General features: G+C 33.2%; 1 protein-coding gene across 1 annotated transcript in view; it reads right to left on the minus strand.

The window, feature by feature from the left end:
* Positions 1–13,305, minus strand: part of LOC126776290 (diacylglycerol kinase eta) — a 187,605-nt gene extending 174,300 nt beyond the window's left edge. Inside the window, exon 1 of the mRNA XM_050498666.1 lies at positions 13,082–13,305. Within this exon, the coding sequence (XP_050354623.1) occupies positions 13,082–13,219 (138 nt within the window). The 5' untranslated portion in view covers positions 13,220–13,305. The remainder of the gene's footprint in view (positions 1–13,081) is intronic.
* Between the last annotated feature and the right edge of the window lie 848 nt (positions 13,306–14,153).

Below are 14,153 nucleotides of genomic sequence, written 5' to 3' on the forward strand. Positions count from 1 at the left end.
TGTTTTTTCCTCATTATTTTTTTCTTTGGCGTCGCTTATTACCGCACAATGGAAAACATGAAATATCTGTAGTTGTGTATTGTATATGTAGTGTAGTTCTACCGTGGCACCAGTGCTGCAGAAACAACTCGAAGGATTAATAAAGTACTAAAATAAAGCACGGTACGTTTTTGGTTTCAAAGTTTTCGTTCTGGAAACTTCGACCTTCATAACCAACCCCGTGGACGGCCGGAGACCAAAGTGGAAAATGAAGAATTTAAGGCTATTGTGGAAGCAGATCCATCACAAAGCACTTCAGAGATAGCTGCAGACTTCGGGGTAAGTGAAGAAACTGTATTAATCCACTTCAAGCAAATCGGGAAAGTAAAAAACTTGAGCGATGGGTACCTCATGAATTGAGTGAATCGAACTTGCAAACGCGCGTCGACTGCTGTGTTACTTTGCTCAACCGACACAATAATGAAGGGATTTTTTCGAATCATTACTTATGATGAAAAGTGGGTATTGTACGATAATCGGAAGTGCTCGTCGTAATGGCTAAACCCTGGAGACCCAGCCAAATCCTGCCCTAAACGAAAATTGACTCAGAAAAATTTACTTGTGAGTGTTTGGTGGACTAGCGCCGATGTCGTTCACTACAGCTTTCTAAAATCTAGCCAAACGATTACGGCAAATATCTATTGTCAGCAACTGCAAACCATGAAGGAAGAACTAGCTGCTAAACAACTGAGATTGGTCAATCGCTCTAGGCCACTGCTGCTTCAGGACAACGTAAGACCACACACTGCACAACAAATAACCACTAAGTTAGATGAGCTACAATTGGAATGTCTGCGACATCCACCGTACTCCCCGGACCTTGCTCCAACAGATTATCATTTTTTCCGGAATTTGGACAACTTCTTACAAGGAAAAAAATTCAACTCCAATGCGGCAGTCCAAGCCGCCTTCACATAGTTTATTGATTCTCGCCCCCATGGTTTTTTTAGTAAAGAGATCAATGAACGACCTATGAGATGGCAAAAGTGCATAGATAATACGGTGCATACTTTGATTAATTAAATATATTTTACAAAAAAAATTGACTTTATTTTCCTTCCGTACAAAACGACAATTTCAAATGTAAGGACCTAATACATTGGCGACCTTCCATATAACCAACTAGCTGCCCCACCCGACTTCTTACGGGTAAAATAAAAATTGCATTAACTTTCCTGGGACCAACTCAAACACATTAAAATCGGTCCAGCTTAGGAAGAGTCTATCTTATCTTACAAAGTGATTCCAATATTAACTTGTCATGCTAGGTATATTATAGACAAATATTAAAAGAAACAATGATTATGGTTTTACCGCCGTCAGTGGCGAGCGGAGCCTTCGTGTCGCTTCACTTGCACTTCACTTCAGAAAACTATTAAAATACGAAAGGTCACGAAGGTAGTAGAGGCATACTGAATTGGCTTAAAATTTTTTAACTTTTGTTATTTAGTACATAGAATATAATGTTGCTCTTATTAAAACTAGTAAAATATAATATTTCATTCATTCGAAAGTATATACACCAGATTAAAAGCAAAAATAAGTGAAGTCATTAAAGAAGTAAAGTGAAGTTTATCACTTTCCAACAATTTCAATAAGTACATCTTATGTTAACTGAGACATTTGTAAGCACAGCGAAACGGTCTTTCAAGTTGTGCATCACATTTGAGTGATCATTCGCATCGCATAAAACAGTCCAGTTATGTTCCTGTAATTTATTACATTGAAAAACCATATATATATACTTACAATACATTACAAATAAAATATACTCATTTTAAAACGGTTATTACAACAGAAAAAAATAGTACAATCTCTTTCAGGCAACCTTTGGGTAGAAATAGATAGATAAAATATACTTTACTAGCTATGCCCGCGGTTTCACCCGCGTATAACTTAAAAAAATCCCTAAGAGCAGACTTATAATATTTAAGTATTTACAACATTTTTAGTTTTATTTTCGTAGGATATTAGTATTTATTCAAGAAAATAAATACGTATGTATGTATGAGTACTTTCAAACAACCTACTCAACTACCCGTTGTAATAATATGTCAAAATTATAAAAAGTAATAAAAACTGTCTTTGTCTATTTTCGGTCTTATCTCGATATCTTTCATAAGAATTAATATTTTATAAAAACGAATACATTATTTGCAAATAATGCATTATCTTAGAACAAAGTTGATTACCATCCAAAAAGTTAAAGTCAACCTTAAAAGATAGTCATATGTCTATGCATGGGCGAGTTAACCGACTAAACCAGTATAAGCTGAACCCTATTTAATATGAGTGATCGTATAGATCTGAGTTTAACTTACATTGGAAGTTCTAAATCTCTGAAACTGTCCATTTTTTAACTTTTCAACTGAACAGTTATTTCATAGCAATTTTATCGAATAAATGTTCAACGTGATTCTTTAAATTGACATAACTCTATTATTTATGAACCGATATAAATAGAAATAAAACAAACATTAAATTTTAAATGAAGTTAGCCACAATACATTGGTGAAAAAAGACTCAAATCCGTTTATAAGATTAGCGTGCACAAACGCACAGATAATCAGACAAAAACTCTAACAATCATTGTATTGGGTTCTATTCCGTTGATAACGCCCCCCGGTAATCATTTTACTGGTAATCTTCAATGTACAGACAGCGAGCAGTTACTGATTTGTTATATGCATAGATAGTAATAATTTAATTTAAGATTAATATTCAAGAATTCAATATTTTAAGTAAACTTACTAAGTAACGGTCTCGCAGTTCTATTGTTATTAGCTTTTATTATAAACAAAACAACAAATCAAATGCCTATCTATGTAATTTAAATAAAAACTAAATAAATTGTTGTAAGTATAGCTAACAAAAAAAAAAACCTTCCAATACCTACTACTTGTAATTGCATTACATACGTATATATATGTGTATATATAGTGCGTCTTTAACAAATCGCTACGTCGTTGAATATCGCACAACAGACACAACCATCAACAACGTCTGCCCTCACGCATAGTACCGCGCGGCGCGCGCTTACATTGTCATGTTCGTAACTTTTAAAATATTTGTCCAAATGACATAGTGTAAAAGAAAAAGTTTATCTACTTTAAGTATCAGAAGTGATAAAAGTATTTGTTTCCATGAGAATCAATTTGTTAATATAAAATATGCATTTTGGAAATAAATATTAAATTTTATTGTATTTTCGATTCACTATTTTAGCGATAATGGCTTACACATAAAAGATAGATATACGCTGTGACGGATTTTTGTGTAGAACTATTTAAGAGATATATTTCCACCGTACCGTATATTCGTATCTCTTACGGTTTTTGCAGCGCACGCCAGAATGGCTCGCAAATAGGAGAAATTTTTTCGGCTTACGTGACACTTATTGTTATATTTTGGGCAATTTAATCAATAGCTGTTTAAATTATGGTATATATTTTATTCTGATATATATTATATATGAGCTATATTATTGTAAAGTTTCATTAAAATCCAATTATATTGTATCAATAGCATACAACTTTGGCGATACCTTTTATACTTTCTCCGATGCCTGGTGCATCAAGCACCCAAACTTCTATATGCTGCAAGAAACTTATAAAAATTTCGGTAAATACAGACTTCCATAGCTCTCTTCAAATTGAGGATTTTTATACAAATTTTTAGTCTCCTTATCACTTTCTTAATGGTTAAATTTTTAAAAGGCTTTACGTGCTTTCCGAGGCACGGAAGTGTACACAGTTCCGCCTTGGCGCCTGAACTTTTATCGGTCGTGTCGGATTGCCGTCCCATCGGATTATGAGAGTTTGGGAATAGAGAATGCACCTCAGTTGTGTCACCTCATGAGTTTGCGCACACACTTGTGCACTGTAATATGTTCTCTTGAGATTGGCCGTCGTGGCTGAAATTGCTCTGGAGGACATATATAAGTATAAGACGAATATGTTTGTCCTAGAAACATAACTTTATGTTTTTATTAATTGGTTTTCATTAATTTTAAATTCGTTTTTACCTAACATTTGTAACGTTGTAACGTTTTTTTTTATTGCTTTATCTTCAAGTTCATATCATTATTTTAATTAGTACTAGTAGTATTATTATTGCACTGTAGTACTTTAAATGTAAGGGTGGATGATTTTAATAAGCATCCGATTTTGTAATCGTATCGCGGAATAAAATTTTAAAAGGAAATATTTACTTAATTCGCTTGAGTTGTTATTCATATTAATTCATCTTGTGCTCGTGAAGAAAAACATCGTGAGAAACCTGCACGTGTCAAAGCGAATTCTTCCACGTCAACTCGCACTGGAGCAGTCTTCTGGAAAAAGCTCCAAGCATTTTTTTATTAGAAGGTGACTCTCGCCCAGCTGTAAAATGTTTACAGTATTTATTATACTACTACATTCTGGCCGCGACTTTGTCCGCGTGTTTTTCAGGTGTTAGGTTAGGTTAGTACCCTCTGAACTCCCCTGAAGAGAACCGCCGAGCCACGAGCGGAGCAAAGCACGGGAGAGGCCGCGGATGCGTTATATTTACACGATCCCACAGCCTCTCCGATCCGTGCCGAGGACGGCCATCGCAGTGATTTTAGTGGTTAAGCATCCCACATAACCCAGTTCCCCTCCCCCATGGGAACTGGGTACCTTTCTGAAGTCTTCCACTGCGTGAAAAAAAAGTACGCTCTGAACTGGTTATTCTGTCAAAAAGAAATTCCCGATAACGCATCTGACTTCTGTGCCTCGGAAAGCACGTAAAGTTGTAGCTTAGAGCTGGAACTCTCTCCGGTAGTGTCCAATTAATCTCATCTGATTAAAAAAGTGAATAGAGGTTTTTGCGCACACTTGTTCACAGTGATCTTTCCTCGCAGTGAGCTGAGTCTTCTTTGAGAATGTCTGGATTCGGTCAGGAGTTATATGTTTATTTATTAAATATATTAAATATGCTAATAAAAATAGTTGTAAAAATTTTAAAAAATTGCAATATTGTACCAAGTCGTTTTAAAAGCTTAAATTGAATATCAGAAGAAAAGTAACTATGAAAAGCGAATCGAATTTCCACTAATACGATATCTTGCCCGTATCCCTTTAAAACTCCGCAGACCTACTGACCTTTATATATATTTTATCAAGTATTCGCTCGAAGGCGGGAAAAACTTTTGTACTGAAATATACGTGAGAGTTTAAAGCCAGCACGATGATACTCGGGCTTACATAAAACACTACGAAGCAGGGCTGACACTTATATACACGTATAATAAAACTTTGACGTTGCCGCGTCTATGCAAAGAATATCTTTTACTTATATATTTTGGATTGTAGTTCTATAAAAAATCTCTATAAATTGAAGATTCTCAACAATGTGACGCACATATTGCTCTTAATAATCAGTTGTATTATATGCATATATTTAGTTTAATATTTTCCATCACAGAAAGCTAAATAAATTTCCAACCTAAAAGAGCAAACCAAAATTATCTTTAGTTTTAAGTTACTCTCTTAATCAAATCAAATCATTCAAAATGTGAAAATTTTAATTTGCACGGTAATGTAACTATATTAATAATATTGGTTCTCTTAAAACTTTCACTACCGTAGGGCTTAAATTTTCAAAAATCCTTTCTTAATGCTTACTACTGTGTAAAAGGAACGTATGTAAATTCTCATGGTGCTAGCTCCAGTGATTTGGGCTTTGCATTCTTATGTCATTCAGTTATTTATTTAATTATAGTTATTATCTACTAATATATAATTACTATCAACCAACGAAAATCATTCTGTTTTATAAATAATAGATGCATTACAACTTTAGACGCATTAACTCCTCGGGATTATTCGCTTTAAACCAACCTATGCTTTCCGCGAATAATCAGGAAATTCCGTATCCTACATTAATATATTCATAATAATCTATTCAAAAGAAGTAAATTTTTTAAGATTAATAAATTATAAGCTGTCATGCGTTAGTCGGAAACAGAACAATATGAATTTCAACCCTGCCCTTGTGTCGTAGAAAGTGAGCCGCGTCGGTAAATTTATAATTACACACACTCCTCATTTTCCATTTCAAGTGAAATTTTTTCGCTGTGACATTTAAATTTTTCAACCTAAAATTTTTTGAGCATTTATTACGCTCATTTGTTCTCGTTTATACGACCAACGCTGTGTACACATATTACACAGATAAAATGGAGAGATCTCGACAAAGAGATGCAATCAGAATAAAAATACCAATTCGAATTTCTATTTAATATCAGTTTTCGCTGGTGAGTTTCCGAACCGATATGACATAGAAAACTTCAAGAAAAGAGCCTCATTCCTTAAAGGCCGGCAACGTACCTAGAAGCCGATGCACCTCTGGTGTTCTGCCTCATGACCATTTGCCCCGTCTTACATAAAAAAAAATCATCAACATCACTATTTTGTTATTTATTCATTTGAAAAAATAATTTATAAAACAATAAGAGTATACTTAATATGCATGTCAATTACAATATTAAATATGGGAAGGCAGACGGGTATAGTAAAGGCTTCTTGATGTTGTAGTCAATGCTTTTAGACATTGTCAGTTAACAATTCATATTATGTCAGGCGTGGGAACGATTATTATGTCATCATTATGCACACAGCAATACAAATTATTCGTGTTTGATGGTATAATTCATGGTAGTAGTAAGTAATAAACAAAAATCGGAATGAAAATGTTTTTAATTCAAGTTAGTTAAGAGTAAGTTAAGAGGATATCCGTCAAGGAACTCAGTATCTAGTTACTCTACCTTCAATTAAATAACAATATGTTAATTAAATATAATTTATCTTGTAAGAAAATCAACTAACACAAATCGATCAATTAGTAATCTTCTGAGCGTCACAAAAAAGGAAATATATAAAAATATTTTGTGACTTTCTAGCATTAGGCATGCGTTCACCTTTATGCGTTTCTTGCAGAATGTACCTGTTTTTCTGTTCTCATCGTTTTAAAATGAGTATATTTGTATTGTAATTTATTGTAAGTATAAATAAAATGTTTTTAATATAGTATGTTGCAGAAACATTACTGGAGCGATCTATACGATCCATCGAATATCCACTCAAATGGGATGCACATCTCGTACGTCCATCACGCTGTGCTCTCCGATCGGAAATGAGAGCGAAAAACCACAAATGCCTTAGGTCACGATATGTACATCTTATGTACTTATCGAAATTGTTGGAAAGGGATGATGAACTAAGGTTGATTTCCTTGATTAATTCACTTATTTTCGCTTTTTAATCGGCTACATACTTTCGAATGAAGCGCTAATTGTAATGATATAAGCAATGAAGTATATAGTATATGCGTTTGCGCACACGGTAGTAGAGATTTGCAGCGGAGGAGGAAAGAACGTTTGACGGCATAAGAAAGCGTCACGCCCTTTGCCGATACGGCATAAGAATGGTTCTAAGCCCCAGCGCCAAAGGATGTTTCATAACAAAATTGTTACAATATCAAAAATTAAAAAAATAAAATTTTACACAATTGAGTTAGTAAGCGTATGTAAACGTAGGCTTAACAGTCTCTTAACGATATAAGTCGAGCCATACATATGCTAACATCAATCCATTATGATATGTCAACTATATTTCTATGCAAACATTGAGATAAAGGTAATCGTCCACTGAAAATGTGCATCATTGAAGATGTGTTTCGGTTGTATTCCATTGTAAATAAAATGTAGTGCTATTGAAAATAATCTACCACTTACTCTACTTTTTCTTTTCTAATTTTGAAATTTATATCCATACATATTACAAATCAAAAATATTTTTTACTGGTGGTAGAGCTTTGTGCAAACTCGTCTGGGTAAGTACCACCCACTCATCAGATATTCTACCGCAAAACAGCAGTACTTAGTATTGTTGTGTTCCGGTATGAAGGGTGAGTGAGCCAGTGTAATTACAGGCACAAGGGACATAACATCTTAGTTACCAAGGTTGGTGGCGCATTGGTGATGTAAGCGATGGTTAACATTTCTTACAATGCCAATGTCTATGGGCGTTGGTGACCACTTACCATCAGGTGGCCCATATGCGCGTCCGCCTTTCTATTCTATAAAAAAATATTCTTCTGGTGTTATTTTCATAAACGTCGACTTTATAAATAGCTGATAGATATTTAACGTAATATTGAATGTTTATTATGAAGACATCATTTCAATGTTCAGTGAAGTTTCAGTCTAATGTTACATAGTTGTATCGTGTATGATAATTTAATTCGGTCGGATTAAATTTCACATGTGAAAAACAATATTTATAAGATCTTCGATGCTTAATTAAATAGGCGGAGGAGTGTATATTACATAATACGAATAATGTCATGTACGTATTATTTAGTCACAAGTTCCTCTACATTTGTTTGTGTATCATTGTGTATGTGTTCAATCGAACCTAGGACATAGTTCACATATAAATAGAATTATAAGGACCTATAATTGCTTAGATATGGGCAAGGATGTCGACATCTTTACTAACAATATACTTAAATTCAGAATGTCCATAATGCCATTAATAAATAACACTTAACTATCCATATTCAGTTATCACTAGCTGTGCCCGCGATTTCACCCGCGTATAACTTAAAAAAATCACTTAGTGAAAACTTATAATATTTCAGTATATACAACATTTTTAATTTTATTTTCGTGGGATTTTAGTATTCATTCGGTTTTTGCCGCACCCGGATCTAGATAGGGCAACATACGATTGGAATCATACATAAGAAAAACATCATACCCTTAAATCTATTCCGACATACTTGAATATCTTTCCCTGTGCTTTATTTATTGTGACTGCAACAGGTACCTTCATAGAAAATTGTGTCCATGTAAAACTAAAACGTAGACTTTGTCTTTTACACTTAAATTTAAAAGTTTATCTTATTTAAATATCAAAAGTGACAAAAATATTTGTTTCGATAAAAATCAATTTGTTAATACAAAATATGCATTTTGGAAATAAATATTAAATTTTATTTTATTTTCGATTCACTATTTTAGCGATAATGGCTTACACATAAAATATAGATATATACTGTCGCGGACTTTTTTGTAAAACTATTTAAGAGATACATTTCCACCGTACATTATATTCGTTTAAGTCTTACGGTTTTTGGAGCGCACGCCAGAATGGCTCGAAAATAGGAAAAAAAATTTCGACTTACGTGGCACTTATTGTTATATTTTGGCAAATTTAATTAACAGCTGTATAAATGAGAGCCTATATATTATTCTGATGTATGAGCTATGAAAAAAGCCGAGATGGCCCTGTGGTAAGAACGCGTGAATCTTAACCGATGATCGTGGGTTCAAGCCCGGGCAAGCACCACTGAATTTTCATGTGCTTAATTTGTGATTATAATTCATCTCGTGCTTTACGGTGAAGCACGAGATCGTGAGGAAACTTGCATGTGTCTAATTTCACTGAAATTCTGTCACATGTGTATTCTACCAACTCGCATTGGAGCAGCGTGGTGGAATAAGCTCCAAACCTTCTCCTCAAAAAGAGAAGAGGAGGCCTTTAGCCCAGCAGTGGGACATTCACAGGCTGTTACGGTTACGGTATGAGCTATATTATTGTAAAGTTTCATTAAAATCCATTCAGTAGTTTTTTGTGTGAAATAGTAACAAACATCCATACAAACATTCGGTTTATAATATTAGTAGGAAGTAGGATTATTATTTTTATTTTACTTTATTAAATTTTTGTTCATTGTTTTTTGTAAGTTGAAATTTTGATTTGTATTTTATTTGTTTTTTTTGTGCTATAAAGTTTATGTTGCCTTATTGTTCATGTAGTTATCACCTGTAACTGAAGCATCAAGAAAATTAAATTAAATATATATATTTTTTTTGTTAACGTTAATTTTGATACATGATATTCGTATATATATATTAACCCATGTTTAGCGGGGCATTGATAGCAATGCATCGAAGACAGGACTTCCCACGGTGTGTGATTCTACGGATTATTCACGCACAGCCGACGAGCAAGGACCGTGACGCACCACACCACGGATCTTCCAATGGTACGCACCATTGGTCATTGGTCAGTCTTTAGTTTCGAAGCAATTTTATCTTTCCAAAAGACAAAGTGAAATAGAAGGTATCGCTTCGTATATTCGTATTGTAACAGCTCGTTGCGGATCCTACACACCGCTACGGACTTGTCTGCGCTTCCACAGACGATTATCATTCCAGGGCCGTCCGTAATACCACCGTCACCTTTACAGTGCCAGTGTTTATCGTCTAATTACTTACTGTAAGGTGGCTCATTAGTTGCCGACATAAATTATAATAATTTTATTAATGATAAGCATAATTCGAAACAAGATTTAATAATTGATAAAAAACTTGTTGACGAGCCGGTTGGCGTGGTTGGTGGATGCTTGCCTTTTACGCCGAAGGTTGTGGGTTTGATTCCCACCTACGACAGATATTTGTGTGCACGAACATGTCTGTTTGTCCTGAGTCTGGGCGTAATTATCTATGTAAGTATGTATTTACAGAAGAAAAATAGTATATGTAGTATATCAGTTGTCGAGTTTCCATAGTACAAGCTCTGTACAAGCTTAATTTGGGATCAAATGGCCGTGTGTGAAAAATGTCCCAGGATATTATTATTATTATTATAACTTATAATTAATGAATTCGTTGATTTTTATACATGATATTAAATATATTTAGAATATAATTATAATGCATTGTATTAAACAGTATAAACTACATTTCACACATCAAATTGATTAATTAAATAAAGTTGATTTTTGATACTAATTGTTATATTAATGTGAAATTTTATGTATTATTAATATACCTTGAAATTTAATTGGAAATTATTTTAGGGTATTTTAACATACAAGCCCAAATGATTTCTAATATAATGAATAAAAGAAAAGTATTGTTCTATGTTCGTTCGTTTTTAACCTACAAATTAAATTCATATTGAGTAACCGTTATTCAAAATTTATATGATTGATTCAATGAATGATTCGTGGTACGAATTGCAGTTTTAAAATCAAGCCTTCTTCTCAATAAATCTCTTATTTTAACAAGACTGAATTATTAGATTATTGCAAAATGATTTACTTATGTATATACTCAAATCTTTAACAAACACTTTCGCTAGGTAAAAAAAGTAGCCAATGTCCTTCCTTGGTGTTCAAGCTTGTTTCATTCCAATTTTAATCTCAATCACTCCAATGATTTAGTAGTGACAGAGAAACAGACAGAAATAGTTTCACATTTAATAATATTACACATGCTTATTAATTTTCAAAACTAATCTGTAAGTTCGAAATGAAATATATACCTCTATATATCTATATAACGTAAGAAATCCAGCGTGTTATTTTCTTATATTTCGTCAACTCTAATTCGATTTATAATAAAATAAATTATGTTTTAACACAAAATCCTCTAAAGGCAAACGTTGTATTCCGAAAGTTTATAATCGTGTAAAAGTTCACTAGCAATATCCGGTAACGGACAAAACATTCCGTTAGGTTTTTATTCGAGTTAATAATGGCGTAATATAAAAAAAGGTCGTTAGTGTTCATAACATTATTATATCATACTATAAAGAAGTGTTTGTCATTTTTTGAGAGACTACGCTCTCGATAAGAGTCACGTAGTCCAATCGAACATAACAAGCAACCCTCGATAAATAACTTATATTAAACCGGATATGTTCATAATAATATTATTATCATGATCATCATTAACAGATGTTTATGATGACATGTAGATACATGTCTATATTTTTTTTTGTTTACAGATACTAGAATCTCTCTTACAGAATGGCGGCTACCGAAAATATAATATTACGAATTACGTTACGTACAAAACGATCGTCATGTATTGCCCTTATATAGTATTTAGTGTTATATTTAACAGAATCGATTTACAAAAGCTAGAGCTATTAAACAAAATGCAGTTGCGTTTCAAAATAATTACAGTGTAGCATATTATATATAGTAATTAAGGCTTTTAGTACTAATGGCATACTTTCAACCCGATGTGAGCTGAAACCGCAGGACATCTAGGCTGCACTTATTGTACATTATTATTTATTATATTATATACAATACCTCACTCTATATTTATAACTTATAATAAATAAGTTATAAATAGTGAGTGAGTGAGTGACTTATTATTATAAATTATAAATATACAAGATATATAATGAAAAAAATCCAAAAGGTGAATGTTAAGATCTAGGTACCACTATAATATTTATGTGAAAAAATTTTGTTGAATGAAAAAATATTCAAATGTATAGAATGTTATTACATAGCACGTAAAATATATAAAATATATTTAATTGTGAATAAAAATTAATATTTTATTTATTTATATAATGAATGTTCTTGCATTTGCCATAAAGTTGTTGTTTTTTTTAAAACAGATAACAAATATATGCACCCAGCCCTTGGCAGTAAGCTTCGTAACCTTTGAAGACTGCGCGGGAAAAGTTATTATCATCGTAAAAAAATGTTTTGTAACTTGAAATTGATTTTACTATTTAAATTAATTTATTTAATGCCTGTTATATATTATATTTAATCTGTTTACTATTCAAATAAAGTCATAATGGTATCGCAATTTATTAATGTTGAAACGAATGTTACAACGTTTTTCATATTTATATTATTAACTTTTTAAAAAATCCGTAAGGCACAGTGATTTTGATAAAAAAATGAAACGTATTATTCAAATTATATCTAAAATTAAACAACAACATAACATAAAATAGTATTTTGAGGGAATTGCAAAAATTAAATAGGTTTATAATTATAATATAATTTATATAGACGCTTCAATAAACAACATTTACTTATATGAAGTAAGGCATTAATCACATAATGCTAAACAAACTATAGGTAATCATCGTATCGCGTCCCGGGCACATGGCCCCTCCCGCTCACTGACAGCTGGCACGCCCATACACAAGCGCTCTTCTGTTCCAAAACAAACGGTATCCAAGCAATATCTACTCACCAGTCGACCCACGCATTTGCTGGTTGATATCCTGCGGAGCAATGCTTTCTTTTCCGTCTCATTGTCGCTATCCGTACTGTCCTCTCCGTAACCTGTTTTCCTCTCTTCGCCGATGGCATTCTCCTCGGCCACTGACATCACGCCGCGGGCGCTCGCTCGCTACACACACCGGACACATCAAACAGGTCTACATCATACAGGATATGCTAACAATTCACATTGTATAACGAATCGCTACCTCACTGACATTTCGAGCGAGCGCCATGACCATTGTGACAATAGCCGCTGAAAACAAAACAAGCCTATTACGCGTGGCGACATCTATCGAGCTATTTACGAACGTTGCGAAGGAAAAGTTGTGATAATTTTCTTTGATACGCAGTCCGAGAAAACTTGAACAAGATGTCGCTTTTAGCTTAATGAAATTTTTATTCATATATTCTATAGAAATGGGAATTATATTTGTAAATAACCCGTCTTGCCCTAAAAATTAGACTTTCTAGTGACCCAAGAGTTCAGAAAAACTTAAAACGAATAGTACCAATAGTGTCCAGGTTGCAACATAGGTACAGTTTATTGGACGGCAAATTATTAATTTTGATTATTATATTAACTAAAATAATGTTACTGTAATTTTATTTCCTATCATTTTTTTTTTCTTATTACGTCCGTTATATAGTTGATACATTTTTTCATTTATTTATTATCACAAATATAAATATAGGAATATTGCAATCGTGATTGAATTTCGATTATGGTGAATAGATGCCCAGACCAGATGACCAGACAGCCAGACTGAAAGACTAGGAGAAGTTATTGCGAACGAACAATGAGGGCGCAAACAAAGATACGCTCTTTTATTCTCTCACTTTCAGAGTACGATGTGGCAGAAATCCAATACGATCGGGGAGCCATTAGGCGCAGGGCTAAAGACTCAGGCTTGTACCGATAATTCCTTAATTAGAAAAACACATTAAGAACACGCTAACTTTTAGGGCATTAAATTAATTTAATTCCATTAGTAAGCTAGGTAGATTAGCCCCTTTGAACAGAATCGTTTTAGCCTATAATA

Source organism: Nymphalis io, chromosome 2 (assembly GCF_905147045.1).
Source record: "Nymphalis io chromosome 2, ilAglIoxx1.1, whole genome shotgun sequence".
Classification (NCBI taxonomy): Eukaryota; Metazoa; Arthropoda; class Insecta; order Lepidoptera; family Nymphalidae; genus Nymphalis; species Nymphalis io.